General features: G+C 52.3%; 16 protein-coding genes across 16 annotated transcripts; 8 read left to right on the forward strand and 8 right to left on the reverse strand.

Annotated features, from left to right (window-relative positions):
* Nucleotides 1-111: 111 nt before the first annotated feature.
* BD324DRAFT_611085 (hypothetical protein) lies at nt 112-858 on the reverse strand. The gene has a single exon (XM_022014241.1). It carries the CDS (start codon nt 724-726, stop codon nt 436-438), a length of 291 nt encoding a protein of 96 aa, XP_021874193.1. The 5' UTR covers nt 727-858; the 3' UTR covers nt 112-435.
* Nucleotides 859-4,079, forward strand: BD324DRAFT_611086 (exocyst complex component Sec10-domain-containing protein). The gene is made up of 9 exons (XM_022014242.1): nt 859-1,932; nt 1,971-2,145; nt 2,181-2,344; nt 2,379-2,993; nt 3,028-3,289; nt 3,335-3,531; nt 3,566-3,799; nt 3,838-3,898; nt 3,944-4,079. The coding sequence occupies exons 1-9, from the start codon at nt 935-937 to the stop codon at nt 3,986-3,988; spliced, it is 2,751 nt and encodes a 916-aa protein (XP_021874194.1). The 5' UTR covers nt 859-934; the 3' UTR covers nt 3,989-4,079.
* Nucleotides 4,080-4,126: 47 nt separating this feature from the next.
* On the forward strand, nt 4,127-6,614 carry BD324DRAFT_574415 (hypothetical protein; the record flags this gene model as incomplete). The annotated part of the gene is made up of 12 exons (XM_022013059.1): nt 4,127-4,179; nt 4,215-4,251; nt 4,293-4,898; nt 4,940-5,098; nt 5,136-5,463; nt 5,498-5,519; nt 5,559-5,807; nt 5,844-5,921; nt 5,960-6,038; nt 6,075-6,347; nt 6,380-6,420; nt 6,455-6,614. The coding sequence occupies 12 exons, from the start codon at nt 4,127-4,129 to the stop codon at nt 6,612-6,614; spliced, it is 2,085 nt and encodes a 694-aa protein (XP_021874195.1).
* A 382-nt stretch (nt 6,615-6,996) lies between these two features.
* BD324DRAFT_640506 (hypothetical protein) lies at nt 6,997-7,786 on the reverse strand (the record flags this gene model as incomplete). Its single annotated transcript, XM_022017351.1, has 2 exons — nt 6,997-7,650; nt 7,691-7,786. 2 exons carry the CDS (start codon nt 7,784-7,786, stop codon nt 6,997-6,999), a joined length of 750 nt encoding a protein of 249 aa, XP_021874196.1.
* Nucleotides 7,787-7,984: 198 nt separating this feature from the next.
* Nucleotides 7,985-10,571, forward strand: BD324DRAFT_647445 (CBF/Mak21 family-domain-containing protein; the record flags this gene model as incomplete). Its single annotated transcript, XM_022017657.1, has 5 exons — nt 7,985-8,029; nt 8,071-8,267; nt 8,307-8,970; nt 9,007-9,780; nt 9,819-10,571. The coding sequence occupies 5 exons, from the start codon at nt 7,985-7,987 to the stop codon at nt 10,569-10,571; spliced, it is 2,433 nt and encodes an 810-aa protein (XP_021874197.1).
* A 133-nt stretch (nt 10,572-10,704) lies between these two features.
* BD324DRAFT_647446 (putative ribonuclease HI large subunit) lies at nt 10,705-11,676 on the reverse strand (the record flags this gene model as incomplete). The annotated part of the gene is made up of 6 exons (XM_022017658.1): nt 10,705-11,073; nt 11,109-11,165; nt 11,204-11,358; nt 11,398-11,469; nt 11,505-11,513; nt 11,553-11,676. The coding sequence occupies 6 exons, from the start codon at nt 11,674-11,676 to the stop codon at nt 10,705-10,707; spliced, it is 786 nt and encodes a 261-aa protein (XP_021874198.1).
* A 262-nt stretch (nt 11,677-11,938) lies between these two features.
* On the forward strand, nt 11,939-14,314 carry BD324DRAFT_647447 (hypothetical protein; the record flags this gene model as incomplete). Its single annotated transcript, XM_022017659.1, has 9 exons — nt 11,939-12,095; nt 12,133-12,329; nt 12,371-12,441; nt 12,478-12,824; nt 12,864-12,964; nt 13,003-13,124; nt 13,168-13,268; nt 13,308-14,065; nt 14,102-14,314. 9 exons carry the CDS (start codon nt 11,939-11,941, stop codon nt 14,312-14,314), a joined length of 2,067 nt encoding a protein of 688 aa, XP_021874199.1.
* A 130-nt stretch (nt 14,315-14,444) lies between these two features.
* Nucleotides 14,445-14,866, reverse strand: BD324DRAFT_647448 (hypothetical protein; the record flags this gene model as incomplete). Its single annotated transcript, XM_022017660.1, has 3 exons — nt 14,445-14,679; nt 14,724-14,803; nt 14,849-14,866. 3 exons carry the CDS (start codon nt 14,864-14,866, stop codon nt 14,445-14,447), a joined length of 333 nt encoding a protein of 110 aa, XP_021874200.1.
* Nucleotides 14,867-14,961: 95 nt separating this feature from the next.
* BD324DRAFT_677980 (hypothetical protein) lies at nt 14,962-16,675 on the forward strand. Its single transcript, XM_022018965.1, has 4 exons — nt 14,962-15,515; nt 15,557-15,607; nt 15,644-16,460; nt 16,499-16,675. The coding sequence occupies exons 1-3, from the start codon at nt 15,105-15,107 to the stop codon at nt 16,400-16,402; spliced, it is 1,221 nt and encodes a 406-aa protein (XP_021874201.1). The 5' UTR covers nt 14,962-15,104; the 3' UTR covers nt 16,403-16,460; nt 16,499-16,675.
* Nucleotides 16,008-17,334, reverse strand: BD324DRAFT_5727 (hypothetical protein). The gene is made up of 6 exons (XM_022013054.1): nt 17,051-17,334; nt 16,868-17,001; nt 16,771-16,829; nt 16,654-16,729; nt 16,499-16,613; nt 16,008-16,460 (listed from the first exon to the last, which is right to left on the reverse strand). The coding sequence occupies exons 1-6, from the start codon at nt 17,255-17,257 to the stop codon at nt 16,410-16,412; spliced, it is 642 nt and encodes a 213-aa protein (XP_021874202.1). The 5' UTR covers nt 17,258-17,334; the 3' UTR covers nt 16,008-16,409.
* Nucleotides 17,335-17,412: 78 nt separating this feature from the next.
* On the forward strand, nt 17,413-18,925 carry BD324DRAFT_677982 (hypothetical protein; the record flags this gene model as incomplete). The annotated part of the gene is made up of 3 exons (XM_022018966.1): nt 17,413-17,608; nt 17,663-18,611; nt 18,656-18,925. Exons 1-3 carry the CDS (start codon nt 17,427-17,429, stop codon nt 18,923-18,925), a joined length of 1,401 nt encoding a protein of 466 aa, XP_021874203.1. The 5' UTR covers nt 17,413-17,426.
* Nucleotides 18,926-18,990: 65 nt separating this feature from the next.
* BD324DRAFT_647452 (Got1/Sft2-like family-domain-containing protein) lies at nt 18,991-19,846 on the reverse strand (the record flags this gene model as incomplete). The annotated part of the gene is made up of 9 exons (XM_022017661.1): nt 18,991-19,020; nt 19,062-19,094; nt 19,144-19,167; nt 19,210-19,345; nt 19,383-19,434; nt 19,486-19,560; nt 19,605-19,668; nt 19,729-19,766; nt 19,828-19,846. 9 exons carry the CDS (start codon nt 19,844-19,846, stop codon nt 18,991-18,993), a joined length of 471 nt encoding a protein of 156 aa, XP_021874204.1.
* A 177-nt stretch (nt 19,847-20,023) lies between these two features.
* On the forward strand, nt 20,024-21,133 carry BD324DRAFT_611111 (hypothetical protein). Its single transcript, XM_022014243.1, has one exon. The coding sequence runs from the start codon at nt 20,151-20,153 to the stop codon at nt 20,859-20,861; it is 711 nt and encodes a 236-aa protein (XP_021874205.1). The 5' UTR covers nt 20,024-20,150; the 3' UTR covers nt 20,862-21,133.
* Nucleotides 21,134-21,631: 498 nt separating this feature from the next.
* Nucleotides 21,632-22,140, reverse strand: BD324DRAFT_611113 (NADH dehydrogenase 1 beta subcomplex subunit 3). The gene is made up of 2 exons (XM_022014244.1): nt 21,980-22,140; nt 21,632-21,910 (listed from the first exon to the last, which is right to left on the reverse strand). Exons 1-2 carry the CDS (start codon nt 22,063-22,065, stop codon nt 21,799-21,801), a joined length of 198 nt encoding a protein of 65 aa, XP_021874206.1. The 5' UTR covers nt 22,066-22,140; the 3' UTR covers nt 21,632-21,798.
* Nucleotides 22,141-22,723: 583 nt separating this feature from the next.
* On the forward strand, nt 22,724-25,562 carry BD324DRAFT_647455 (hypothetical protein; the record flags this gene model as incomplete). The annotated part of the gene is made up of 2 exons (XM_022017662.1): nt 22,724-22,988; nt 23,041-25,562. 2 exons carry the CDS (start codon nt 22,724-22,726, stop codon nt 25,560-25,562), a joined length of 2,787 nt encoding a protein of 928 aa, XP_021874207.1.
* Nucleotides 25,563-25,747: 185 nt separating this feature from the next.
* BD324DRAFT_574695 (hypothetical protein) lies at nt 25,748-26,808 on the reverse strand (the record flags this gene model as incomplete). Its single annotated transcript, XM_022013080.1, has 3 exons — nt 25,748-25,911; nt 25,987-26,128; nt 26,206-26,808. 3 exons carry the CDS (start codon nt 26,806-26,808, stop codon nt 25,748-25,750), a joined length of 909 nt encoding a protein of 302 aa, XP_021874208.1.
* Nucleotides 26,809-27,150: the final 342 nt, after the last annotated feature.

Consider the following 27,150-nt stretch of genomic DNA (forward strand, 5'->3'; position numbering starts at 1 on the left):
CGGAGCTGGGAGCTATTTCATTACATGTGATAAGGTCTGACGTTTACTGACTGATTCGAGAGGTCTGGACGTCTCAAAGCTCCAAAGAGAATTCAGAAGCCCGACCGTCGAGCTTGTCAAAGAACTTCATCTCCGCGTCCTCGCATGATGTTCTATCGTACAATGAGAAATTCTGCACAGGTGCCTATACATCTCGGCAGCATAAATCATTCTTTGTCGGTGTGCTACATGGGTGCCATCTTCAGCAGCTGCTTGTCATCCCAGTAGCTCTCCGGGCACCAATAGCAGTCAATGTCAACTAAATTCCAGGTGGAGTATCCGAGTATCTGGTCGTCATTCACATGTTTCGCCTAATCTTCAGCTCGAAAGCGGGCAGGGTAGATGTCCGGCAGTGCGACATAGCTGGCAATCCCCGGCTACTCGTATACGTCCCTCTCAGAACTCATCCCTCTTGACCCTCTGCTTCATCTCTACCATTTTGACGCCTTTGAGTCCGGTGTCATCCTTGATTTTCTGCAACAGAGCCGGCTCGTCTAGACCTGACCGCTCCATGACTGTGCCTCCGGGCTGACGGACCTCGAACAGGTGCTCTCCTTGTAGCTCTCCAACCGGTCCAACGTGGTGCAGTGTCCATTGCTGATGCTTCACCGACGTGACTGCTGATGGCTCGTTGGTGGAGACGTGGATGTAGGCCATGCCAGGTAAAAGGGTCGGCGGAGTGGCCATGATGGACGCTGCTAGCGCAAGGCCAGAGAGGGTAACGAAGAGGTCTCGAACGTTGTCGGCGGATACTAGCAAGTGTAGGGCGGCGCGCTGCGAAGTATGCGGTTACGTGTATGATGTAGAGACATAAGCGGGTCTTAAGCCGAAAACGCGAACCAATCATGCCGGCTGCGCCAAATTCAACATTGACTTGTCGCCTTCACACCACATCATGAATTCTTGGGCACCTCTGGCCCCTTCCAAGGCAGGATCATCATCAGCCTCATCTTGGGCATCGGTACTTAAGCCTGCCAAGCATGCAGCCCAGACTGCGACGTCAGGTCCACTGATAGGCCGATACCCAGAATCCATCGTGCTCCGCATAGTCCACCATCTTCCCATACCTGATTTGCCCAACGTCGCGAGATGCAATCGGGCTCTGGCAAAACTTGTTAGAGATGAAAGAATATGGGAGAAACGATGCAAGCTGCTGGGATTGGACGTGGACCAAGGGGGCGAGCCGTCTCAAATAGCCGTCGAGAAGTCCGCACAAGCTCCTCGGCGTCAAGGGTCTCTGCGGAGGTCGATTGAAGAAGACTATGGAGACTTCTCAAACGGAGACTTTGAAGATGTAGATTTCGGAGACTTTTCTGCTGGAGTGACGACCAAGGCGAAAGAGATGAGTCTTCTGGACTTTGACGAGGTCCCCCTACCCTCTCGTCCGGCTGCCAATGGAAATAATCGAGCGTCTGGCTTCTTTGCATTCAATCCAAAACCGATGAAAGGCACTTTTGGACCCTATTATCTCGCCTACAAGCAGCATCATCTATCTCTCATCCCCTTGTGCGTTCATCTCCGATCGTCGCCCTCTCCAAGCTCCACACTAGCGCTTCTCTTCCCTAATGCCACCACGCTGTCCGCTCAGTCCGACATGCTTTTATCACTACTCCTTTTCTTATGCCCCCGACTACAACCATTACACGACTGGGGGTTTCTCCGACAAGCACTACTTGCCGCCGCGGACCGCTTCGACTCCACTTGCTTGGTAGCTTTTGAAGTTGCAGACAACAAAGGCAACGAAGATGACATGCGGCTTGCAGCGGAAAGTAGCTGGAAAGTGTGGGACGCGGGAGGAGGCAGTCGAGATCAGTGGGAATGTGGACGTGTCTGGGTGGAGAAACGAGAAGTGTTCTATGAGACCGGGAAGTGGGACGCCTTGGAGAACATAGTGTGGGTCTGTTGCCCTTCGCAGCTTAGCTGAGTCACAGTAAAACGACGTCGCCAGCTGGTGAGCCGGTGCGGCAACTGGATTTCACTCCCATGGACGCATTCATGTCCCATGTGCTAGAGACTTTCCGCTTGGACGCCCAAAAGGCTACTCGTGTTTTTCCCCTCGGGGCGAGAGTTGTCGTCTCCTTTTGTGACCGAGTTGCGAACGATGTCGTAAGTGTGAGGAATGGATCGTTTTCTGACATCAGATTGGCGAGTATGTTCAGGCCCTGCTGTCGCAAACACGTATAGTCTCTCCGGAGCTTTTTTTACAGGCCAGTGCCGCAGCCTTCGTTCAGTCTTGGAAGTTAGTGGACGTAACCATGGAGGTCCTCGGAGACAAATCTCTCTCAATCCAAGTGGAGGATGTCATGTGAGAAACTAAGCTGTAACACAACTGATCTTAGCTACAAAATGTTTGAGGTCAACATTGACGAATACCTCGACGAGGAAACAGAGTCGGTCAAACGCTCGCTCGACTCCATTTGCAGAATGTGGGACACGCAGCGAGGCGCGGACGCGAGTATGGGGGAAGGCCCGACGTTCCTCAATGCCTCAAATCCAGATCAAGTCAAGAAGAATGTCCTTGCCGGGTTCCGAGATGTTCTGCTCTTGCCGGTCACGATTGTCCCTCGTACCGTCACATACGGAGTGCACGCAATTGTCTCGGGCGGCTCGCATGCTGTCAATGGCTTATCGATGTTGAATCCGCAGAAGTGGAGTGGTTCTGAAGTGAAGCAGCAGGTGGTTTTCGAAGAGAAGGATGAGCTTCCTCCTCCGCCACCAATCGGAGAAAAAGTCAGAGACGAGGCAGACTCCTCTTTCGATCGTCTACAGCTTCTAGTCTCTCTGGACACTGCGCTCGAGCTTATTCATGCGGATCGAGATTCGCTCAAGCGTTGCGAGACATTTGCCAATTACCCAGGTAAAGCCGGTCATCGAGTGCGGGAGACTATCGAGGAGATCTTCATTCTTCTCCTGAAGGCCGTCGGAGATAGGCACATCGCCCCGGGGTTCAAAGTGTGGGTTTGAGTGCATGCCATGCCTGACTATCAGCGCCTCTCAACAGATGAGCTCCTACAAGCCGGCTGCAGAAACGACGAGTGTGGCGCCCCTCTTGCAATTCTTCGAGCTGGTCCACGTTGGAGACACTATCCAGTCTATGGTACAGGTTTACTTTGACAAAGACTTGGCCAAGTATGTGGACAAGACTGACTTTCTGAATGCCGTGATGAGGGAGAAGAAGAGGTTCGAGACCGTATTGGACGATGCCGTGGCTGGCGGTCTCAATGCCGGTATCGAGGTCTTGATGAATCAGGTGAGTTGAGGATTCACTCGGCGACCCAGTGGCTGACTTGCACAGGTTGAGCACATCATCCAGGTCAAGACGGGTCCTCGAGAATACTATCCAACTGAGGGAACTCCGCTCGAGCTCGGACCGACAGAGGGCTGTCGAGAGGCAATTGCGTGTCTTGAAATGCACTGCAACCTGCTCAGGGGAAGCACGTCTAAGGAGGTCCTCGAGGTATTCTACCAAGAAGTCGGGATACGTCTCCAGGCGTAGGTGAAGGAGTACAGCGCCGCTTATCATCAGCATCCTCCAACGGCATCTCAAACGTCAAATTATCTCGCTCGAAGGCGGATTCCAGATCATTGCCGATTTGAATGCCTATCATGCTTTCATCACCTCTCTCAAGCAGCCTCGGATCACTGAGGACTTTGCCAACTTGAAGATGTTAGGCCACGTCTACATCGTGTCTGACGGCAAGGATCTGGCTCAGATCGTCCGTGACGTAACGCGATACGGGGGAACTTTCAGACCCGAAGAGTGAGCTCGCCCGGATCTTGCCGAGACTAAATGAGAAGCATTTACGAGTTCATCCAACGACGGAGCGATTGGAAGAAGATTGAAAAGACTGTGGACAAGGTGAGAGAGATCTACGACATCTGGTCGACCTGACGGGTGCCTCAGGCCATGTACTCGCTATCTGTCCGTGACGATTGTGTAGTCATGTAGCGTATGCCTCGTTTTCCGGAGACAAGATCGGCGAAATCCCGAAGCCATCTCCGTTTATAACCGTCGAGCCTTGAATATCCTTGTTTATCCGCTTCTGACCTGTATACAACGTTGATGCATCATTCATGAACAACGACGATGAGCAGTGACCGAAAACCGACCGAGAAGCTGCGAAGAGGCTACAGAGCATGGTGAGATCAATTGTGACGGGAGCTGATGAGCGAAGCTTGCACTGTCGCAGTAGGAAGGCAAAATGTGATCTGGTGAGTCCTGAAATGCTCATCATACACCTGACAGGGCACAGGGTGATATTGATGCACCATCCGAACCACCTTGCTCTCGATGCCGCCGGGAGTCCCGAGAGTGTATCTTTGTTCCAAGTCTAAGAGGTGGAAACAGTCGACGGTCCACCTCAGCTTCCATCACAGACATGGATGAGTTCCCGGGGCCTCGGCCATCTCTCCGCACTATGGATCCGCCGGCTTCACCAAATGTCGAATACTCCGGATTACTGGGACTTAACCCATATCCTAAAAGGCCATCACTGACCGATGAGTACAATTCTGGGGATCTGGCCAATCCCTTCCCTCAGCTCCCTCAACATCCCCCCATATCAACAACGAGCCCTAAACGCCGGCGTATAGTACCTAGGACAGCCGATCCAAGCGACATTGTTGTGGCAGACCTGCAGAACGAATCTGATGCGCTGCATATCCTTGCTCTGGCTTCCGGTCAGAGTGACCTACAGTCGGGGGGACCCTCGAGAAGCTCTATACCTGCTCGGACCGGGTCAGGCAAGAGTGTACATGCCGAACTGTCAGATTTTATCCTGGTCAAGAAGCGTATACTCTCCGTCAGCCAAATAGTTGATCTGGTCAATACGTTCTTCCGCTACCACCATCACTTCTTCGTGAGCTGCCTCGTGATGCACTTGATCCTGAGGCATCTCAGCCAATGGTCCCCGCTTATCTCATACCCCGGGCGCGAACCCTGGGTCGGTTTGCCAGCGATGAACCCTACCTCCTTGCCGGGATCATCATCATAGCCAGCCGGAATCACGCCGGCGAGGGTATGCGAACGATTCACGATCGTTCCTGGTCGGTCATGAGGGTTAGGCTAGAATTCACTTATTTCGCTGACTGTTTAGGGCTGGATTTCCGATATCGAATGTCTTGGGGCTCCACCAAGTGTAGGACTTGTTGAATGCCTGCTGTTACTGGCGGAAAACCTGCCTCGTGATCCCGAGGTAGGTACGACGGCAGATCTTCAAGCCTTTGGACTGGGAGAGGAACATCATGGCAAAGAAAATCGACAGGCTTGGATGTTGATAGGCTCCGCTATCCGCGTCGCGTACGGTTTGAGATTAGACAAAGTAGGCCTTGATATAGACAATGCTAATCACCAGATGGCTACAAAGCTGTTCGATGAAGAGGAAAGAACCTTTGAGCTCGAAAGAGCTCGTCTGGCGTGGACATGTGAGCTTCGTGAATGAGTCCACGCTGATTCCAGATTGCTATCTCTTCGACAGACAGTGAGCAGCATTGTCCAGAAGCCGACTGACTTGATCCAGCATTTCCCTCCGTCTTGGAAAGGCGTTCTGGTCTCGAGGCCCCGCCGTCTGCTTTCAAGGCTACTCCTCATCGAACCAGACAGGTCCAGCTGCATCGGGTGGCAACTTCCCATTTTTCCGTCCCGCAGATTCGGGCGAGCAGGATGACCTGGCAGGATTGATCCAGGCCTACGTCGAATTGACGCAAATGATGTCCAGTGCTCATGACATCTTGTACCCAAATGCTGCAAGGACAAAGTCGCTCGTTGTGTGAGGCAGTCGTACGGTGCCGTACTGACTAATGAGCTATGGGGAGTACTTCAAATATATCGACGAGCTCGTGCGCTCATTGGACGGATTCAAGGTGCTTTGGGGGAATAAGAGGTGGGTCTTGATACAGTAGCGAATTGGTCTCATCGCAGGTGGCGGACTTTTCCTTTGAACGATGCCGTGTGGGCAATGTTCTATTACGCTCAACTATACATCTGCTCTTTCAGTTATGTGGGTCTGCGGCTTTTGAAAAGCTCATACCTCCAGCAAGCGCATGTTGAGCGCGCTGCCATCCGAGCCGATGAAGAATACCAGAAACTTGCAGAATCACAGTCGCTACCTCCGCCTCGTCCACCACTCAGCTTGTTCCCTCGCGGAGCGGCGCATAGCCCTGACGCCCGTTACATATTCCAGTCATGTGACGCGGCTCGTTCGCTCCTAAGGATCTGTGTTGATAGCCTACATCCTGGCGGAGCGCTGCCTTATTTGCCATCACGATTCCTGTTGTGGTTCACCTATGCTGCCATTCTGCTCCTCAAGGTGGGCTGGACAAAGGTCGTTGCTGATATTAGGCGGTCTACTCAGGTGCCGTCCTTCGTGCAGATCAACCAAAGTGAGACACTTTAAGGCCCGAAAGCTGACGCCAGAACCTTGACACTCATCGACCGACTGTGCTCCTGCTTGACAGAAGCGTCGACAGAAGACAACGACCCGCCCGCTCGATATAGCCGCCAGCTGAGAGGCCTCAAGCGCAAGCTGTCGGCCATGTCTGATCTGGTGAGCCTCTCCTGCGCCATCCCAAACTGACCGGCAGAGCAAGCCGAGCAGCCCAGCCCCGGCGGCAGAGAACACTTCGCCTGCTCCATGGGATGCCACCGCTAGGGTAGATGCAGCCTGGGACGACAGCTTCGATTGGTTGACTGCCATTCCGACGACTGGACCCATGGGCTCACCGAAGTTCCAATCGGCACCCGATACTGCTGCGATTGAAACGAGCAGAACCGGGTCTGCCACGCTGGATGACTGGTTTGGAGAGACGCTGGGCGAAGACCCGGGCAGTATATTTGGTGGCTTCGATCTGCAAGATTTTTGGATGAAAATCGGCGCCTCAGAGGTAAATGAATCTCCCGCGTAAAGATCGGGCTGACCATCGCAGGCACAAGGTGGATTCCCATTCCGTTGAAATGTCTCATGCATTCTTCGGTGGCCTCTCACCAAATATCCGCGTGCCGACCCTGACGCTACTGCTTCCCTCTTTGACGGCCTGTACAAAGTCGGCGCTCATGCCCATGCTCAACTCTAGCTCCTGATCGCTTTCGAGTAATCTGAGCAGCTCCTTCCTTGTGCTTTTGAGAGTCTCGAAGTCGGGATTGGGTTTTGAAGGATCGTGTGATGCTTCCCATGATCCGATGGTCATCAGACCCAGGAGTTTCAGACCCGGACAGTGATCTCGAATATGTATGGCGAGTTCAGCAGCGGGATCAGATTTGGTGGAAGATGATGTGAGAGGAGGTAGGCCAGACTTCGAGTCTTCGGATGAGGTATTGATCTGTATGTAAACATTGAGGGGCTCTGCTCGTTCCGGTAGATGCTTCTGGACCGCATCTGCTAATTTGACGGATGAAAATGTTTCCAGCAGGAAAAGGTTGGGTACTGATGCTGCCAGCTTAGCCTTGTTGCTCTGAAGTGCGCCAACAAAATGCCAACGAATATCCGAGGGGAGCACCTCCGCTTTGTCGACCATCTCTTGTATATAATTTTCCCCAAAATGCCTGTATCCAGCATCGTAAAGGGCTTTGATGTCTGATGCAGGCTTTAATTTGGAGATGGGGACCAGACGGGCCTGTACTCAGTCAGCCTTGACCAGTCGATCAACTGCTTACGTTACCGACAGCCGCAATGTCATCTAAGACTCCCTTCATGTTCTCTTTGAGCTCTTCAGCCCTTTGTGGGGAGTAAGACAGAGATAGATCCGTCATGGTGTGTCGATAACGTCTGCTCGTCACCGTCACCAGTGTCCGAAGCATAGGTCGTGTATAAGAACGACTCGGCTCGAGGTCAGCGCGGTGATGCGCTCGATGCGGCGATCTCCGCTCCCGAAGAAATTTCAGAATTCTTCATCTGCTAGTCCTGCGCTCTCCTGTCCTTGACATGTACATCCAGCAGTCCTTCAAATCATGCCGTCTGCAAAAGCATTGGGGAAGCGCAAGGCCCAACCGGAAGTGGCATGTCAATCAGGACTGTCCCACGCTGACAAACTTAGACTCGACCTAAAGACAAGCACAAAAAGGTCGAGAAGAAGACGAAATTGAGAGACCGGAAGACTATACCTATCCCAAAGAGCACGTACGAAGCGGGCGGCAGCGAAGACGACGAGCTAGAAGATGACTATGAGCTGGACGATGATTTGGGAGATGTAGCGGGATTCATATCTAGTGCAGACCCGTCTGCCTTGAGCAGGTGAGGCAAATCTTCAGACCACAGAGCCTCATGTACTAGGTCGATCAAGGAGACTCGGCGACTGCACGACCTTGCAAAGTCTCGAGAACCGCTGCCGAAACAATCCCGTATCAAGCCAAAGCTACCAAGCCTAGGATCAGCCTCTACGGGGTCTTTCGACTCTGATGCTGAGTTCCCTTCAGATCTAGAGGATGTCTCCGACTTGGAGAGTCTGGATGATGACTCGGAGGTTGACGGCCTAGATTCTATGAGTAGTGACTCGGATGCCGTGGATTACCGTGATCGGAGGAAACGCAAAAAGGAAGCCAACGAGGAAGCAGACTATGAGCGTGCCGGGAGGCAGCGCATGGAGCGCTCACTTTCGGTGGAATCGGATTCCGTTCAAGTCAGTCGTTTACCCATTAAGCTGCCTTCTGGGCAGATTCAAAAAGTTGAGGGATCGACAAAGATCACTTTGCCTCCGACGAAAAAGCCACGACCGCCAACACCGGAATCCACGGAAGAGAGCGAAGAGGAGCTAGAGCCGACCACGGAGGAATTGACTCATCGAATGGCGAGCCAAAAGGGCAAGTTCGGTCGTCTCGGGATCGCGGAAATCGCAGGACGACCCGGCTGGAAGAATGCAGACAGACTGGCCGCGGCGAAAGAACAGATCGCCTCGACAGGTGCAGAGATCTTAGCTGGGGGCGAACTCATCGACACAGTAAGCTTTCATACATTTACTTGCGGCTGACTATAGGCACCTCTGCTCACCCGATTATCCACGTTCAGTCTGCCGACAGTCCCCTCTCCTGACGATGGATCCAAGCTGCCTGTCCCTGCGTCCATCAGAGGTCTAGCCTTTTTGTCTCTACTGGCTGTCTACAAAGACATTATCCCCGGTTACAGAATTCGGCAACTCACTGCGCTGGAGGAGGCTGAGAAGGTACGAGACGAGGTCAAACGCCAACGAGAAGGAGAGAAGCTTCTCGTGAACACATATAAAGCTTATCTAAAGACTCTGGAGACAGAGATCAAAGCTCGGTCCACACTCGCATCTCTCTGCCTCGGTTGCATGTGCGAGCTCCTCACGGCGGTCCCACACTTTAACTTTTCGGAGAACATCATGGGAGTCTTGGTCGGTCGTGTGGCTCGCAAGACGTGGGACGACGATGCCGAGTTGGTCTTTCAGACCGTCGTCAAAGTGTTCAAGGCAGATGTCTCGGCGCACGACTCGCAGATCTTGGTCCGACTCATCGCTCGTATGATCAAGGAGCGCAAATATCAAGTTCATCCAAAGATACTGGGCTCTCTTCTTCATCTGCGTTTGGTCAATGAGCTTGACCCAAAACGCGAGACGAAGAGGGATGAGCGAGATCGCAAGGGCACCAAGATGAAAGCGAAATTTAAGTCCGATGTAAGGGAGAAATGGCGAACGAAGAACCAGAAGAAAAGGGACAAGGAGTTGAAAGAGATCAAGAAGGAGATGGCAGAGGCAGAAGCAGAGGTGAATGAGGAGGAGCGATCCCAAGTGGTGAGTCTGCTTGTCCATTTGGCTCAGCTGATGTGCAGCAAACTGAAACGCTCAAAAACCTCTTCGTCCTGTATTTCTCCATATTAAAGCACCCGACCCCGACTCCACTGCTGGCCCCAGCCCTTGAAGGGATCTCGCAATTCGCTCATCACATCAACATTGACTTTTTCAAAGATCTCTTGGTCGTCCTTCGCAGGTTGATAGTGGACGACGCGGACGACCTTGCGGCGAACCAGCGTGTCCGCTTACGATTGATCGCTATCATTACCGCCTTTGATCTGTTGTCTGGACAAGGCGAAGCATTAAATATTGACTTGACCGATTTCGTCAACGCCCTCTTTGCTCTTCTTAGACCGCTCGCGCTTGACACTGGAATCGAGGATCCACCAGACGGCACAGTTCCATCTCGACTGAATGCTTCGACATCCGCGCTTATGTTTGAGTGTATCGAGACGATTTTTTTCTCCCGCGTCAACAAGTCTTCCATGCCGCCTTGGCGTCTAGCAGCGTTCGCGAAGCGTTTGACAGAGTCTGCCCTACTCCTACCGCCCCAAAGTGCTCTCAAGGCCTTGGAAATCGTGCGGACCATGATGATCAAAGAGTCAAAATTGGAAGGCATGCTGGATACCGAGGAGCGTATGTTTGATGGAGTGTACAAGCCGGAATTGGATGACCCGCAATTGACGAATCCTCTGGCGACGAGCTTGTGGGAAGTCGAGGTGTTGGCGAAAGAACATTGGGACCGTCGTGTCAGGACAGAGGCCTCCAAATTGCGGGAAGCAAAGTTCTGATACATGATTATAATTCTCCCGCTCCTGATATGCCAACATCTCTCCACATTTTAGGCCTGCCACGATCTGAGTCAAAGAGGTTTGATGAATCGTCATCAGACCTGCATTGTCAGCTCTGCAGGCAATTGTCGATTCACCATTTACATTCCACTGCCTGTTTCTCCAGCAATACTTTGACGGTCGCCCAAGAGAACCTCACGATGGATTTGTAACCAAAGACTGGGTCGATATGATCCTTCAAGAACGCCTGTGTACGTGGATCTGAAGGATATCCGCTTCCTCGAGATCCACCCGCATCGCCGTCCACAGCGGTGTCGTCTCCCTCTGGGTCCACCCAGTGATGCACGTATCGGTCTCTAGTGACTTTTGCGACGATGGAAGCTGCACCAACGATCTTGTATATCGAGTCGGCTTTAGGACACACGGTGAACTTGATTGTTGGGAAGATCTCTGAGAGACGAGCTTGCCACTGTGGAGACGGTCCGAGTGCGTCGACGTAGCACTACAGTCAGCGAAGTCCTTCCATTACCCTCTCACCTCCACGACATTAATATTCCGCTCCAGTGCTGATCTTATCAGTCCTATCGTTGCGTCCTTTGGAATTCAGTGGACCATCCAAGTCGCAGACGCACCTGAGCTTGTTGGTTTAAATTGATTGGCACCCGCCGTAACATTCCGGCAGAGATTGATTGGGGGGATAGCGTAGCACTGCTGTAACACAGGGGTGCGTGGGTATCAAAGGTATCCCACAAGGCCTGTCTCGTTTCCGGAGATAGCGCCTTGGAGTCTAGACCAATGAGCGAAGCATCTAACGTCATAGACATACCATCAAATCCGAGAGACTCCAGCGTCGGTTTGAATGACATTGGGCAGTAGGCAGCAGCATATACCATCGGACCTAAAGTATGAGCATCATTTGGCATGCAACCCCACCTAGAACAGCTGCATTCTGTCAATTCTTCGCTCAGGATCTTGACTCACGTCCACGACCAGCTTCATCGATCCCCATGATCCATCCTTCTGAAGACTCATGTCGAGTTGAGTGGAAGCAATAGGAGTCCAATAAGGGCGGTACGGGACTGAGATTGACCGGATCCATGGTCATGACTGCCTCGACCAAGCTGATATTGTAAGAGCAGGCAGGGATCCAGATGGCGACTGACTTTTGAGACGCCTCGACGCGTCAACGCCACGTGGGGCTCGAAATGTTCTCGAGCAATGAAATCCTTAGATTGGAGGTATCACCACACTGCTTCATGGGTGCCGAGGTGAAGATGATACCGTCGTCGTCGTCGTCCTTCACGCCGTTGGCTACGATTGATCTTAATGAACCTCGAATTCTCCACCCTTCAGCATGCAATCCCACCATGGACCTGGTCATCTTGCTCTCCAGCCCAGACACGCATGGCAAGGGTAAAGAACGAGCTGGAGGGATCCTTGTCGAGCTATGGCGATTGTCAGGAGGCAAAGTCTGGGACAGAGAGATCCAAGGGAGATTAGGAGGGCTAGCATGGACGTTAGATGGTGCGATGAATGTGACAGTTGTCGACTGACAAAACAGGCCTGCATCTGTCTCTGTTACTATTGCACGGCCGAGATTGTACGGTTGATCACCTGTCGGTACATGATGGCAAGACCGTCAGGTCGATCCCTTTGGATATCCATCCGTCTGATTCAGAATGGCTGTCCTATGAGAATGGCAACCGATGGTGGCATATGGGCTGGGAGGCAGGCAAGTCGCCGTGGCCACAGCGTGGAGTGAGATCCCTCTTTGAGCTTTTTGCTGACCTATGATTCAGCCTGGAGAGCCTCTCACGATCTTCGACTCTCTTCCTCGAGTCAGCATCCCAGAACAACCGAAACCCCCTCAGTGAGATTCTCCCTCTGCGCACTCGCTGACCTCGAGTCTCATGATGATGCGGCTCAAGCAAGCGCCAGATGATACATCTCCCGCACCCAGACATGAACTTCTCAAAGATTTCCCTTGCTTGCTTCCTTCCGCCTCACCAATGCCCCCCGACATACTTCGTATAGGTCCCCCAGCATCCGATATTCGTCATCTGTTTCTGACGGGGACATATCCGACGGACGTGAGGACAGACTTACGGCAAGTGCTACTCGTTGACAAGATTTCCGAGATGCTGGACGTCGTTTTGAGGGGTATATCCGTGGCGCATCATCATTTTCGCGAAGCTGGCAAGCAAACCATGATATGGAGGGAAGAAGTCGAGACATGTGGTGAACAGCAAGGAAGTGAGTCGGAATTTCTGCGTTCCCCCATTGACGCCGCAGTGTCAAAGAAGGACACACATTCGGATCTATTCCGCTTGCTAATGACTGGAAGATGTTCGCCCGGAGTGTCAGAATGGCTCGGGAACCGACTGACTGGGAGGGTAGGTTTGCCTCTGAGCGGACCCAGCTCATGAGACAGACCTTGACCAAGTGGGAGGAGACCATGACTAATGGGTATAAAGCTATCCAAACTGTCATTTCGGAGAGCATCACCCCGGCTTTGGAGCGCATTGTCCTATTGACCCCGCATCGGGCGACATTGTGAGCGTATCCCTTTAGTCTAGTCTCCCGCTAAACGAGGTAGACCGATCACTCTTGGCCTATGCAAACTGATCGAAGGTGTTCGACAGACGGCGGCACACGAAGCGATGGCCTCTGCTGAGTTCATCAAATGGTTAAATTATGGTTCGTAATTGCACCGCGGTGAAGTCTGACATGAAACAGAAATTGCGCGTGGCGTTAGTCAGGACCAATCTAGTGATGCTCAGCCCTCCATCACTTATGATCTCAAACTCGTGTGGTCATTTCTGAAGGCCGGATTCATCGATTCCCCGCTACAACAGCACTTCCACTCGCTCGACAAGGATGACTATGTCACGATCCCATCGAGGCCCAAGGCCAAACCACTACCGCTCGACACGGTTCTCAGGCGAACTGTGCATCGTCTCAATGGCGCGCATGTCTCGACACCGGTACGCGAGCTCTCGCCTGTGAACGCGCACCTTTCATTGGACTCATCTGCCATATCTCACGATGATGACGATGAGGATGACGCGGACTCTTCACCCGATTCACCAGATACTGTTGCGGTCGAACATCCTGTCGAAGACTATCGGAATGTGATGCTAGAGCCTTGGGCTTGGGCAAATACTCTCCTCAAGCAATGCCGTAGTATGGTCTCATACCCGGAGCCTGAACATGAGGGAGGATACGAAGATCTGGGCAAAGAGGTTTACGCTGAAGCGGATTTCGATGGCCTCGATGGCCAAAAATTGAGGGCCTGGGTAAACGTTGGAACGACCAGACGGCTTACAGTGAGCTGGTTGAACCCCTGGGATCGACCGCGACAAGCGACTTTCGAAGCGGACGGAGAGATCATCGCCTTGCATTTCTTTGACGAGGACGAGCTGGCAGTTCTCTTGGTGTGCGACGGCCAGACTTACCTCGCGACAGTCAACATAGAGCGAAACATAGCAGAGGATGTGAGTCTGCATCGCCAAGTGACTCTGACAAATCAGGTGCCATTGCAAATCTCTCGATGTCGCCAAATCGATGGCATTGCTTCGGGTCGCAACTCCCTAGCCACCAATGGGCGAAAGGGAAGGAGATCCGGATGCGTCTTGACTACAGGGGGTCGACGGCTCGAGGTGTTCGACATGGATCAAGATGAGGATGGAGATGAGGAAGGGGACGAAGAGCAGGTAGATGAGGACGAGGAGATGGACGAATGATAGTGATACATGCATATCTATTCCGCGTCGGCAACCTCATCGTCAACTCGTGGAATCGTGTATTCGGGTTCTGAAAATCCCTTCGCTCCTCGGAAGCTATAATTCAGCTGTGTCCCCATGGCTCGGTGGCTCACCTCACGTACACTTTTGGCCATCTATTCAGCTCTAGACCCATGAGGGTCTTTTTGTCGTCATCCAGGACTCGAAGAGCTGTAGGCATATCCTCTGCTCCTTCCACCGCCAATTTTTCAGCGTACAGTTGAATATCCGCTGATGAAGATGGGATAGGGACTGGGAGAGGAGAGTTTGATGCTTGGAATGGTTTGAGCGCGGGTATCAGAGCGGTCTTGAGTTGGGAGACGGTACTGAGAGTCTGTCAGCAATCAGATTTGTTGAGACACGAATTCACGTTGAACCGGGAACGGAGAGGACCACGATGGATCTGTGAAAGTGGAACGTGACATGTACCAGTTCACTCTTCTTCGGCGGCTGTATGTACGATGAGGAATCTCAGCCTCAACAAACGGATCTCACACCGCATGAGCTCACCATCGTCCGTCACTGCCCCAGTGCCCGACCAGGGTCTCCTTTTACAAAGGCTGAAGGATGAAAACCCATGGCTCATATGCATGTCGCGCTCAATCACTCGATCATGCATCGGTCAAATCGGCGAGTGCCGCTTTCGGTGAAGTCCTCGTCCGGGGCAAGCATGTTCCTCTGCAAAAGGACGTGAATTGGTCTTGTTTCAGGGTCTCATTCCTCTAAGGGCCAGCTCCAGCATGCTCTAACCATGACCTTTCCTCGTTCGAGGGCGGTGGAGAGCCCTGCATCATCATTCGTGAACGAATTTGATCCCTGGGGCGGGGAAGAGGATCAAACCTCCAGGCATGCCAGGACGATATCAACCCTTTCAGCAATCTCGCATTTGTCTCAAAGTCCGTCCAAATTGACATCACCATTACGTCGCAGAAGGCTGAATGGAGCCTTCTTCAATGATTCGGAGAATGGAGAAGATGGTTCCGATCATCCATTGTCTCTGGCGAGCTCGCCTGGAGATTCGCGTCCGACTTTGAGCAGGCTGTTATCGGAGACGGAACGTCAAGTCGCAGAGAGCAGCACGTCAGGTGCGAGCAGTACGCGTGGAAGTTTAGATCTCCTACGAATGTCCAAAGCTGAGGAGGTAGAAGTGTTTGTGCATCAGGTGAGATCCAGTAGTGAAGATCGTCGAGCTGACAGCGCAAGGTCAAGCAGAGTGAAAGTCTGGCTGGCATCGCCCTACTCTACGGTATAGAAGTGAGCCCTTTGAAAGCCACATTCACTGAATTATAGCTTCCGACGCTGCGCAAAGTCAACAAGCTATGGCCGTCAGACCCGGTCCATCTTCGAACGCATCTGTACGTGCCGTTAGACGCCTGCAGATGGAACAAGGCCAAGGAGACCTTTTCCCGTGGACCTGGCGAAGGTCAAGCTACCTTGACACCGAAGAATGCCTCTCATGGTAAAGGCAAAGGTAGAGCGCAAGAACCGTTGATCGACCACTTTGACGGTTCGAGAAGCTCTATGGACACTGTCCGCCCCTCTGATCCTCAATCACCTCGCGTACTGGATATTGTCCGTGTACCCAGCTCTCAATTATCCTTCTTCCCAAAGTCCAAAGGATCCAGTGCCCGCCCATCCCTCGATATGCAGCGCAAGTCCTTAGATAACAGCAAGCTTCGCCGATCCGTTTCCCTGTCTAGCAAGGCTTTTGGCCCGGATATCCATCATGACCTGTCAACACTCCCTTCGGCCTTCAAACCTCCAGATCCACCATCGCTACCACCGCTGCCGACAAGGTCGAAAACGGTCAGACTGCGACCACCTGTAGCTCAACTCCCACCACGATCCGAATCCCTTGCCGACAAATTGTCATCCTTATTCACCGTGCCTCCGCCGCCCATCACATACACGCTTCCAGTGGCTCCCAAGCCCCCGCGCAAGTCGACTGAATCGGCGTCATCATCTCGACAGCTATCGATACAACCAGAGGTGTCATTGGAGATGTTCTCCCGTGTTACAAATAACAATCACAGCAAAAAGCATGACTGATGCATGCTCAGTTCCCTTTGGCTACGTCCATGACTTTGCTAGACATGGCGGCCGCAGTCTGCCTGTCAGCGAGAGAAGATTCGTGAATCAGCCCACCTTGGCGAAATCTCCCAGGTATACATCCGAAGTGTCGAATTTCCGCTTGATATCCTTCTTTGATTGTATGATGCCGTCTCTGTCCTTTGTCAGGGAGGCGATCGCGGCTTCCCGCCTGCGCGTGTAAGCGTCAGACCGAACTCATTTCGCCTCACTTTTCGATCTCCAGCAGCTCGTTCTGCAATCTCGCGATGATCAAGGCGTAGTCGTATGAGTCAGAGTCAGGGGCAGCTTGTATTGTCAGAATGAGCTCTTGTCGTTTTTGCACTCACGCAATGTTTCTGAGTCCGGCACAAATGAGTCATCGACTTGTATGTCCGTGTAGGCCGCCCTGTGCCATGAGCTCATGGCTCTTCGCTTCGCACCCACTCGTAGTCCTCGCATTTGGCGATCTCCTCCCTTATCCTATCGCGTTCATACTCTACGCCTCGGAGGTCCACATCAACCCTGTCGAGAGTTTCGCGCGCCTCAGCAGCACCAACCCGGGAAGCGTTGAGCAGAGTCTGTAAAGGCTTCAGTGACTATGCTCAAGGTACCTTGCAAGAACCTCACCTGAGCCCTTCTCGTCACCTGACGCATATGCGCTGTGAAGATTGCCAGACCATCTGCAGAAGTCCCAGGTTGGTTCAATCGTTCCTCCAAGGCTGACAATAAGGGTTCAAGCGTTGGCAGGGGGCTCGATGGCAATTTTGCTGGCAATGGCAGGAGAAGAAGAGGATCCAAAGCGGATGGTTCATCTATCCTAGAGGGGAGTGTCATGGTATCAGGAGTGTGCAGACAATAACTCCAGGTGCAGCAACTGGGAGCCGGACCAGGAGATACGAGCGAGCTTATCAGGATCAAAATTAACCGTGACGTGGTCCAAAAATTTCTGAAACAAGCCACACTCGATGAGAGGTCATCCATCATACCAACCACGACCACGACCATGTCGCTCAATAGCGTCGTGAACAATCTCGTACGAGCGGCCGCTGGTATACCCCAAGATATCTCAGATTCAGACCTCGACGCTCATGTTGCCAAGCTGTTGGCTGAGGAAGCCAAAAACAAGGAGAAAAGCTGGTCCGAATTGGGTCTGTCAGGCTTGTTAAGAGAAGGAGGCAAGGACTCGTGAGTGATCACTGTGTCGTGTTCTTCCATTCATGAAGGGTCTTCGGTACTTAGGCCCGATCCAAATGCTCCGAAGCCTAACAAACGATTCCTGGCGAGTGTGATAAGGACGGTTGACGGTCACAATTCCGCTCTATTACGTGCCCAAGCGGCCGCCGCTCGCGATGCTCGAGTGTCACGAGGGGACTCCAGTGGCGCTGGTTCCAGTCGGCTTTTCGGTGGAGCCATGAGGAGCGTAGGAAGAAATGATCGACTGGCGAGAGAAAAACGCCGGGATGTGGATGATAGAGTGTACCGAGAACGAGAGGAGAGAGAGAAGGAAAGTAGGAGAAGGTACGATACGAGGGATCATATCAATCGGGGGGAGAGATCTAGAAGGGATGACTTGGATGAGGAGGAGTATTTGAATCGTAGAGAGTCTAGACGAAGAGAGGAGGACAGACGATCGAGGCATCGGAAAAGGCGAGAGGAGGAAGATGAAGAGGCCTACTTCAATGATGATGAGAAGCGAGGAGGCAGGGAAGAAGATGAGAGATATAGAAAGATCAGGAAGGAGCAGCAGGATAGAGGGGATCATTGGACTGAGCGACTCAAGGAACGTTACAGAGAGCGGGATGAGGAGCCTTGGTCACCTGGAAAGGACAGATCTAGGCGCAAGGAGAGAAACGAGTCTCGGTCGCCGCGGAAGGAGAAGAGGTCGCCATCGCCACGAAAGGAGGAGTCACGACGGAGAGATTCGGATGGTGAAGAGGAAACGTTGAACGAGTCTGTATCGAGAGCGAAGACATCTCGAGTCAAGGGAAAATCACCCATTCGGACTGTCCAAGATGCTGGATTATTTGCTGGCTCATCATCGCCTCCTAGCAACCTCTCAAAAATGGACAAATACTTTCACACCAGCTATGATCCTCGCTTGGATCTCGGAGAAGTCCCCAAGGAAGGTATGGTGGCCGAGGTGGGTTGGGACAACATGCTAGCAGTGTTGAAGGAACGCGGACAAAAGGTGAGGCTTATTCGCCCGAGTGCTCGGCTGAGTACACTTTGCAGCGCCGACATCAATCTCCAACATTGTCCGATGACGGCTATGCCATTCCTAAGAATGTCTCCCTTCGCAAAGACTCTCCAGAGATCGACATTCGCAAGCTTGAAAAAGCTGAAAAGAAGAAACGCAAAGAGGACAGGCGGAAACGTCGAGGAGACAGCGATAGTGATGACGAGAAAGACAAAAAGGCAAAGGCGACCACGGAGACCCCTGGTCTCTTTGACATTCCTTACGTCAAGAAAGGGGGTGTAAGAGAATGGGACGTTGGCAAGTGATGTGCATGAGGGCGTATATGACATGAAGGTGATGCGTAACGACGTAATGTGTCTGTAAATTTGGATCATTTCATTCCTACCATATTCTTGACCATCTTGCGTTGTCAGCAGAGATGTCCTTGATGCATGAACTCACCGTTCGAGCGTATGGCACATAGCTGAGAGAATACTGCGACAGATCTCAGACGGTTCTGCAGGGAAATCGAGACAACACTGACCCAGAGGAAAGCGAGATATTGCACCTGCCCCAATCAGCTCACACCTGCTTCTGCTTCACCGCTCACAATAACGAAGACGATGCACAAGATTGCAGGTAGAACGAATGCACTGACAAAGGTCATGGCAATAGCTGCGAAAAGGAGTATCGTAGCGACCACTCGAACAGGTTTGAACATTTTCTCGAGCTGGGTTCGGAAACCGCTGCGGAATGTGAGAAACGATATCACCAGCGACTCACATCAAGAAACCCGTCCCGATCAGCGAGACGATCGCTCCGACGGCAAAGAGAGCTAAGCAGAATGTGTGAGCCGAGGACGTTTTATACTTTCGCCTCGACTCACTTGCAAATGCTCCTGTCGCTCCCAAGAACAGCATGATAGCGCCAAGAATGGAGATACCAAACCCAGCAATGAAGCCTGTGAGAGGATTCAGTCTAACGCGTCATCTGAGTGTGGCCTACAGATCACAAATCCACCAAGACGCTGATATCGCGTGAGTCCGAGACTTGAGAATGCCGACTTCTCCTGTAACATGGCGTGCCGAGGTATCAGCACATCACAACGCCTCTCTGTATAGCTTCTCACCCCTCCAAAGATGATATCATCCGTCTGATCATCGATATCTGGGATGTCATGGTCAGCGACTAGGCGCATATCTCCTCCTCCCCCCTCCTAGAAGCTCACTGAACCATCCCTTGGGCATCTTGGCCTGTCACTATTGCTATACGAGGTATGTTCGTGCTGGTTGTTGAACAATCCGACCGCGCGGAAAATCACGTTTCAGAACTGAAAAATTGATTCCGTCGCTGCTTCCAATAAAAGCTTTTTGGTGGCAAAAAATAAAAAGAGAAAAGAGGGGTGTGGTGGGTATTTGAGGATCTCGAGCGGATCACTGGCTTCTGTGTTCAATACAACTCATCGTCGCAACACACAGAGGGCCTTCGTCGTGCAGAGCCTCTTCACAGGGCCACCTGAGGTAGTGAGCAACCCCTTACTAGTCTTCCGGGATGTCTGTGGCGACCGCTGCTCCTGGTCCTCGTATTGGCCCGATCGATCCTCACACTCAGCGATTCATGCTCTCTCTCCCACCTCTCATGCATTCCATCTCGCCAACGCTGGCAGCCGTGCACTTGGCTAGAGCGAGGCTATGGCTATCGATCTCAACTGCTGGCCAGTTGTCCGAAGGCTGGTGTCATTCTTGTGGAGGTTTGAGGCAAGGCTACGGAGGGACATCAAAGAAGCGGAGGAAGCATGATCAGATCGTTCCCGTTGGTCATGGTGTCGAAGCAGAATTGAGCACAACTGGCAAGCGGAAGACACCCAACTGTATGATCTGTGGAGCTCCTTTCAGACGTGCACAACCCAATCTTGCGAGTCAAAGACGATTTCCATCAGCTCGTATAGCTCGACGAAAACAAGCTCTGGACGCAGCCAACATTGCTTCGCAGTCTGGTCCCTCCATGCCACTACCTCGCGTCATGCCGTTCAAACCTAAGCCATCATCCTCACCTCCACCTCATCTTCTCGCCCAACCTACCACGTCGCACATACTGTTTGATCCGCCCACTCCTCCGACATATCCTCAACCACCTCGACTCGTCCCTCTGGAGCAGAAGCCTGGGAAGAGGAAGAAGAGGTCGGGCTTGGCAAAGCTATTGGCGGAGAACAAGGAGAGGAACGAAAGTAATCAGTCTGGAGGGTCTTGGGGTCTTGGGTAAGGTATGGTAGGGCAAGTTGTAGATATCGGTCACTTTCACTTAATGTTGTAAGCATTCATTCATATTGTTTTCGGGGAAATCAAGTTTGACGGCCAGTCCCATCGAGCTCTGGTGGCTGGCTCAGGGGCTCGTATGGTCTCACTACACGTGAGGTTGCATTTACCTATCAGGTCAGACGCCTGACAGGGCAGTCGTGTAGCACAGATTGCTGCATTCTCGAGTCTGCCACAAAGTGGCATTTACCGTCCTCCGACTGCTGAAACACGAGGCCTGTGTCGCTCGAATCGTTGTCATGCAGCATGCAGCCTCGCTACAGCTTGTCTATACGAGATGGTTGGGGGGAGCTGTGTCGTGAGCGTGCGTCTTCAAGTCTTCAGTCGTAGCATGGGACCACAGACGCGCGACTAGCTCTCATGACGCTTCCGTTCAAAGCACATCCTGTGGTGGCTTCCTTCGCTGGTTCCAACGCCTGGATGGATCCGTGAGACCTTTGCGAAACTCTCTCCGTTGAGTATGCACGGCGCCCATTTGAGCCTGCCCACAATCCAGAAACAATGGAGCGGTGTTCTCGGAGAGGTTGGCGGTATATCATCACTCAATCCACCGCACGACGGGAGACATGCTTCGATCCCAGATCCTATCTTGTCTCACCACTATCCTCTGCTCCAATCATCTGCGCCAGCATAGAGTATTCTCTCCCTGATCAGCATCACCACACCTCTCCACGTCAGTCTCCGTGAGTGGGAGAGCGGTCACACTCATTCGTGAAACAAATGACAGACCCTGGTATTCATGCTACCCTGAGGTCTAGCCTGACCCATACCTATAGTGTTACATTGGTTGCAATGTTGCTACTGCTGCTGCTGCTGCTGCCGTGCTATCCTCCCTCTCCCTCAAGCTGCTACCAACGCCTGACCAGAGCTCGTGTCTCTCCATCCTAGTGCTGTTCTGCAGGTGCATGATGTTTGACTTTTGGTTTGAGATAGTCATCGTATATGACATAAGCGACAAAGGCAACCGTTGCTATTCCAAGGCCTGGGAACATGTTCCTGCAATGGTGGAAAATGAAGTTTCAGCTCGTCATACCCCACACGCTCATCCATGTAAAGCATACCCACCTCCTCATGTACTTTGGGTCAAAGACACCTTGGGTCCTCCATGCTTCACGAGCCGCCCATGGATCTCGATATAATGGTCCTGGCATCTGGTCGAAGGGTAAGACTGACGGGTCGCGATCGTTCTGGTTGATTACTCACGATGCAGAGATGTAGGTATGCCCGGCCTGCGTGTATGGCTCTCGCTATCAGAAGCCGCTCGCTCGCCATGACGGCCCTCTTTAAGCTGGGCGAGCGGGATTATCCGGTGTTTTCTAATGATGTGGCGATTCCCACCAAGTGAATTTACTAATATTCTATTAACCCATTAGTATCTTGATTACAAAATTCCGAGTTGCTGCGCATCCCCCTCCCCTTTCGCCATAGAAAAGATTTGCTTCCACTAGCGTCAAAAGTCTCAACCATAGCAAAAGGTCAATCGCGAACAATTCTCTCTCTGTCCTCTTCTGACTCGTTCAAGTCTGGTCTGTCTGTATTCTGTCGTCGACAGGGCTCTCAACTAGCCTGACATCTCCAAGAATCCATCAGCACGAGTTATCGATATATCCACATTGAACAAGTCCAATCATTCATTCGTCGCTCCTTCTGTGAAACACCTTGAGTAAACCCCCTGTCCGGGCTTACCGGTTATGAGTGTCTCGACAGGACCCATCATTCTCGGTGTTGGCTCTTCATTTTGGACTTTTTAATCAGGTGCAAGTCTTTTCTACCCTTCCCGCCACAGTCCCCAGGTCCAGCTTGAGAGCCATGTCGTTTGGCGGTCTCGTCGATCGACTGTCGGCTCTCACTGGACACGGGATAGGGTTAGGAGGAGCTGAACCAGAGCCGACGATGGAGAGTGAACCCATCCATCATGTTTCTCCTGGTCGATGGAGCCGGATCATTGGAATAACAGCTGCTGGAGCGGGCGCACGTGTGGCTTCGGGATCATGGACATGGCATGTGCAGGAGATGATGCAATTCAGAGGGACATTGTACTGGATCGGTGCAGTCGTCATTATCTTAATCATCGGTGAGTCTTGGGCTGGCAGATGCGACATGGAGCTTAACAACGCCTATCATAGCTGCTATCACCAATCCCAATGAAGCTTCTTTCCGATCACACTTGACAGAGCTTTCGTTCAGGAGACATCTGGCCTACTTTCGGTCTCCAGACGAAATCGTCCTGTCAGAGGAAGAATCAACCACCATCGACTCGAGCGGTCATGTCACTCCTGAGATCGCTCCCGTCGCGCCGTTCAGGTTCGCCAGTCATGTCTCGGTCTCTCTTCGAACACCACCATTACATTATCGTACAATTTGCTTCTTTTCGTTGGCCCTTACTTCACCGCTGGCTCCTCCGATATTTCTACCCGATCTTGCTCCTACACCACTGGGAAGGAAATGTCCTTGGCCACGAGAAAGGGTCGTTCTCTACATGGGTTTCTTTGGGTATTGGGTCAGGCTGGGGATGGTTCCAAAACGGTTGGAATGGGTGTGGAGACTTTTCACCGATGGACCCAAGGATAAAGGCAAGAGAAAATCTCTGCTGGAAAAGCCTGGAGTCATGGGCATGCGAGCTATCAGCTCAAAGGAGGAGACTCCAGGTACGCCATCGGCCCGCAAACTTGGCATTGAACCTTCAGCTGGCTCCAAACGGGACTCTATGCTGTCCATGCTGTCCCCAACCAAAAATGTTCGAAAATCCGATTCTGTCAACAACCTCTTTGAATCCTCTGCTCCACTTCACCCACCGATACAAGCTTTCGCACCGGAGTCACGTCGTCCCTCTATGGTCAATCTGGCCACTCCCTTAGCTCAACCAGAAGCCGATGCCAACTCCCCAATATTGATCTCGCTCAAGGCTGAACTCGGCGCTGCACAATCTGCCCTCTCAGAACTTGAAGCTCAACTCCTGTCTCATGAAGAATCTGTTACTCGTGCCCATGCTCATTTGCAAACGACTCTGGATGAGCACCGGACACGCCGGCGCGAGGACGACAACGAGCGGCAAGAGCTCAAGGGTCGGACAAAGAATCTGGATGAGCAGAAACGTCAGGCAGAGAGTGCGAAGCGGGAAGCTGAGAAAAAGTTGAAGGCTGTAGAGAGTATCCGTGATGGTTTAGAGAGCAAGATTGAAGGGGCTAAGGCCGAGATCAAGCGGTTGGCAGGGTCTGTGGAACAATCAAAGAAGAATGTTGTCAGTATTAGAGAAGAAGGGGCCCGATGCGTGGTCCAGACGCAAAAGGCTGTTCAGAGGAGGAAGCAGGAGTTACAGAAATTGGAAGGCGATCTCGAGCATCTGGACGAGGGGAACAATCGACTTGCCCAAGCTATCAAGGAGGCTGAAGGGAGGGTGGCCGAGGTGCTCAAAGCAGGGGAGGAGGCGAAGAAGCTTGGACCGGAAGAGGAGATGATGATGATGGCGGCGGCTTACGAAGCGGCAGCTCAAGAAGGATATCACGATTCGCGAGCTCATGCGCATCAAGGTCATCGGGATCAATGGGCCAATCAAGCCGCGGCGTACATGGCGGAAGCTGGGATGCCGATGCTGGATCATAACTACACGGCCCGTCCTTCTCAATCTGCTTCGTTTGGTCACCTTGCAGGCAACAAGCGAGGATCAGGCGAGGAAAGTACCGAGAACCCCATTGGATTCGACAACTTTGGACCGGCACCTAGGGATATTCTACGACCTTCCACACCCCCTCAGTCAAGTGATTCGGGCTCGGATATCTGGGGGCATGATCCTGGTTCGCCGAATGGAGGCATTTCATCAACCTTCAGTGCCAATCTTTTACCTCAGGGACTATTCAGATCACTCGAAGGCGACCAGACTCCGCTTCGCGAACGAATGGGGGACATGCCAGTGCTGGGAATGGGAACTGCACAGAAGACGCCTTCACTAGGCTCACCTCCGGCCAATGGTCATCTTGTTTCCAAGCTCGGAGTTGAAAAGGATGACAGCAGTGATTCATCCTCTGAACATGATCTGTGGCGGTCACCCCTTCCTGCGGCTGGCAATCTTCGCGAGGGGCGTCTCTTGCCGCCGTCTACGACTCCACCTGGTGCACCTGCTTTACCTGGACTTCCATCTCTACCTATCGCTCGCCCTTGGCTATCTACGAGTTCTTCGGAAAACCTAGCATTCGCCTCGAACGACCCATTGGTCCGAACGACAAGCTACGAAGCCAATCCGAATCCGTTTGCACCATCTGCATCTGAGAAAAAGGCATTGGCCCTTGGTTCGTTGAATTGGGGTCCATTGAGTCGAGGCAATAGGACGAGGAACGAAGGGGGAGCCGGAACGGCTCGAAACTTGTCACTTAATACCAATTGGCTTTCTTCAAGATTTCCACATGGCAGTAATAACAATACTCATCCGCTCAAAACGTCGGTCTCGAATGACGCTATTCGATCGACGTTGTCGGCGGGTCAAGGAAATCAAAGTCAAGGTCAGAATGACGAATCTTCAGAGAACCCTGGAGATTCACCCAAACGACCGTTTCGGTTCTTCTCTCTGCGACGTCCTACGAGTTCGGGACAAGGGTCTACTTCCTCCAAGGATGGGCATTTGTCCTCGTCTATCGGCTCAAATGCTTCGTAGTGGTTGAGGATGGTGGCATCGGACGAGCAGATTGAAATCGATCCTAGGGTGATCTTACATCCGTACCTGGTCGACTTAGACCCACATCCTATGCTATGTATCCTGGGGCTGACAGACATATATTGGCTACAACGAGATTCTTAAACGATACATAGACTGGGGGGTCCTCCAGAACTGCATCCTCTCTAATGGATCATAACTTGACTCTTGCCAGGCTCCCAATCTCGAATGGCATCCTCCAACCCGCGCCAGTACCTGAGTTGAACGGCTAGTCCTTTAGCCCCAACTATGTCTGGTGGCTGTTGAGAAAATGCCTCGGTAATTTGGGCGATGGTGCTTTCGATGCGTTCTATGGGAGGAGGTAAGGGGGCCCGCATCAGAGATTGCACTCTGTCCCATAGCTTATGCAGGGCGGGTCTCTCACCTTGATTCTCTTCCCCAAGTCGATCTACCTCATCTTTCGTCTCTGCATTTTCTAAATCCTCCCTTGCTTCCATAATCTCAGCGAGGAGCATTGGATCGTCTAAGGAGTCGCTTTCCTCGGTCGCTGAAGAGTGAACCGAGAGCTGCCGTGCAACAAACATGGAATCAGCCATGCCGTCTCGTTTCCCGTTGGGGTTCAGAACAAGCTGGGCCTCCTCACAATGTAGTCGGCTCGCTTCAATGGATCCGCTAACACGCTGTACGCTTCGTTGACCCGTCCACTCAGATCCCTTGCAAGCTGCACGATGACCTCGCCTTCACTGGCGAATTTATCCGGATGTAGCTCCCTCTGCCGATGGAGCATCTTGTTTCGTGCTTCCCTGACGTCCAAGACGTAGCCATGTGAAGGGATGGTGGATAATTCAGCCGGAATGTCGAATGTTATGGAGGATGAGGAATCGGCTAAGATAGGTTCAGAGAGACCTAAAGAGGAGAGAGAGAGAGAGACACAGCTCAAGTCAGCTGAAACAGCTGAAAATGGGGTAGCAGGTAGTGGGAAAGGTGCACGCTCACCCAGTATAGAATGATGCGATAGACCAGATGGGAACGGTAGCAGCTTCTGGCACTCTGAACATGGTGTGGTCGTTACGGGTAGGTGGGCCTGACATGACGGACATGCTCTCTGAGGCTTCGAAGTGGAATCTGCAAGGCACCGGCGATAAGCGAATGCTCGATTGCATGGGGGCTGCAACGGCGCCTGGCGGGAAGAAAGATGAGGAATCCTTCGTACTAGTGCTGTTGTCGATGCACTGCCTATCCTCATTGTACAAAGATGGTGTATGGAGTTGAATGACATGAACAGCGAGAATCCAAAGGTTCGTCATTTTTGGTCGATCGGAACAAATAATGGTCGGGATTCATTTTTCGCCAACCGCACACATCTTCAGAGTTCGAACTCAGCACAGTCTTAGGAAGCGTGCTGGGAAGAAGGGGCTGAGAAGACGCAGCGAGGATTGCCCTGCTAGCTTCCAATCAAGCATGTCATCTCTATTAGATGATGATGACATCGCTTATTCGTCTCGCCTCGCATCGGTTCCTACGAGCTCATCATCCGGACCGCCTATCAAATCTTGGTTGAAGCGACGGAACATCTCTGACAACCCTA

This window comes from Kockovaella imperatae, assembly GCF_002102565.1.
Source record: "Kockovaella imperatae strain NRRL Y-17943 chromosome Unknown BD324scaffold_1, whole genome shotgun sequence".
In the NCBI taxonomy this organism is placed as follows: Eukaryota; Fungi; Basidiomycota; class Tremellomycetes; order Tremellales; family Cuniculitremaceae; genus Kockovaella; species Kockovaella imperatae.

Coding starts and splice junctions, on each gene's coding strand:
- BD324DRAFT_611085 (XM_022014241.1), bottom strand. CDS start 726: ATGGCCACTCCGCCGACCCTTTTACCTGGCATGGCCTACATCCACGTC.
- BD324DRAFT_611086 (XM_022014242.1), top strand. CDS start 935: ATGAATTCTTGGGCACCTCTGGCCCCTTCCAAGGCAGGATCATCATCA. Junction 2,345..2,378: donor ATCCAAGTGGAGGATGTCAT/GTGAGAAACTAA, acceptor AACTGATCTTAG/CTACAAAATGTTTGAGGTCA. Junction 2,994..3,027: donor ATCGCCCCGGGGTTCAAAGT/GTGGGTTTGAGT, acceptor CCTGACTATCAG/CGCCTCTCAACAGATGAGCT.
- BD324DRAFT_677980 (XM_022018965.1), top strand. CDS start 15,105: ATGACCTTTCCTCGTTCGAGGGCGGTGGAGAGCCCTGCATCATCATTC. Junction 15,516..15,556: donor TAGAAGTGTTTGTGCATCAG/GTGAGATCCAGT, acceptor TGACAGCGCAAG/GTCAAGCAGAGTGAAAGTCT. Junction 15,608..15,643: donor CCCTACTCTACGGTATAGAA/GTGAGCCCTTTG, acceptor ACTGAATTATAG/CTTCCGACGCTGCGCAAAGT.
- BD324DRAFT_5727 (XM_022013054.1), bottom strand. CDS start 17,257: ATGACACTCCCCTCTAGGATAGATGAACCATCCGCTTTGGATCCTCTT. Junction 16,830..16,867: donor GCCAAATGCGAGGACTACGA/GTGGGTGCGAAG, acceptor CTCATGGCACAG/GGCGGCCTACACGGACATAC. Junction 16,614..16,653: donor GAGCTGCTGGAGATCGAAAA/GTGAGGCGAAAT, acceptor TTACACGCGCAG/GCGGGAAGCCGCGATCGCCT.
- BD324DRAFT_611111 (XM_022014243.1), top strand. CDS start 20,151: ATGTCTGTGGCGACCGCTGCTCCTGGTCCTCGTATTGGCCCGATCGAT.
- BD324DRAFT_611113 (XM_022014244.1), bottom strand. CDS start 22,065: ATGCCAGGACCATTATATCGAGATCCATGGGCGGCTCGTGAAGCATGG. Junction 21,911..21,979: donor GACCCAAAGTACATGAGGAG/GTGGGTATGCTT, acceptor CCACCATTGCAG/GAACATGTTCCCAGGCCTTG.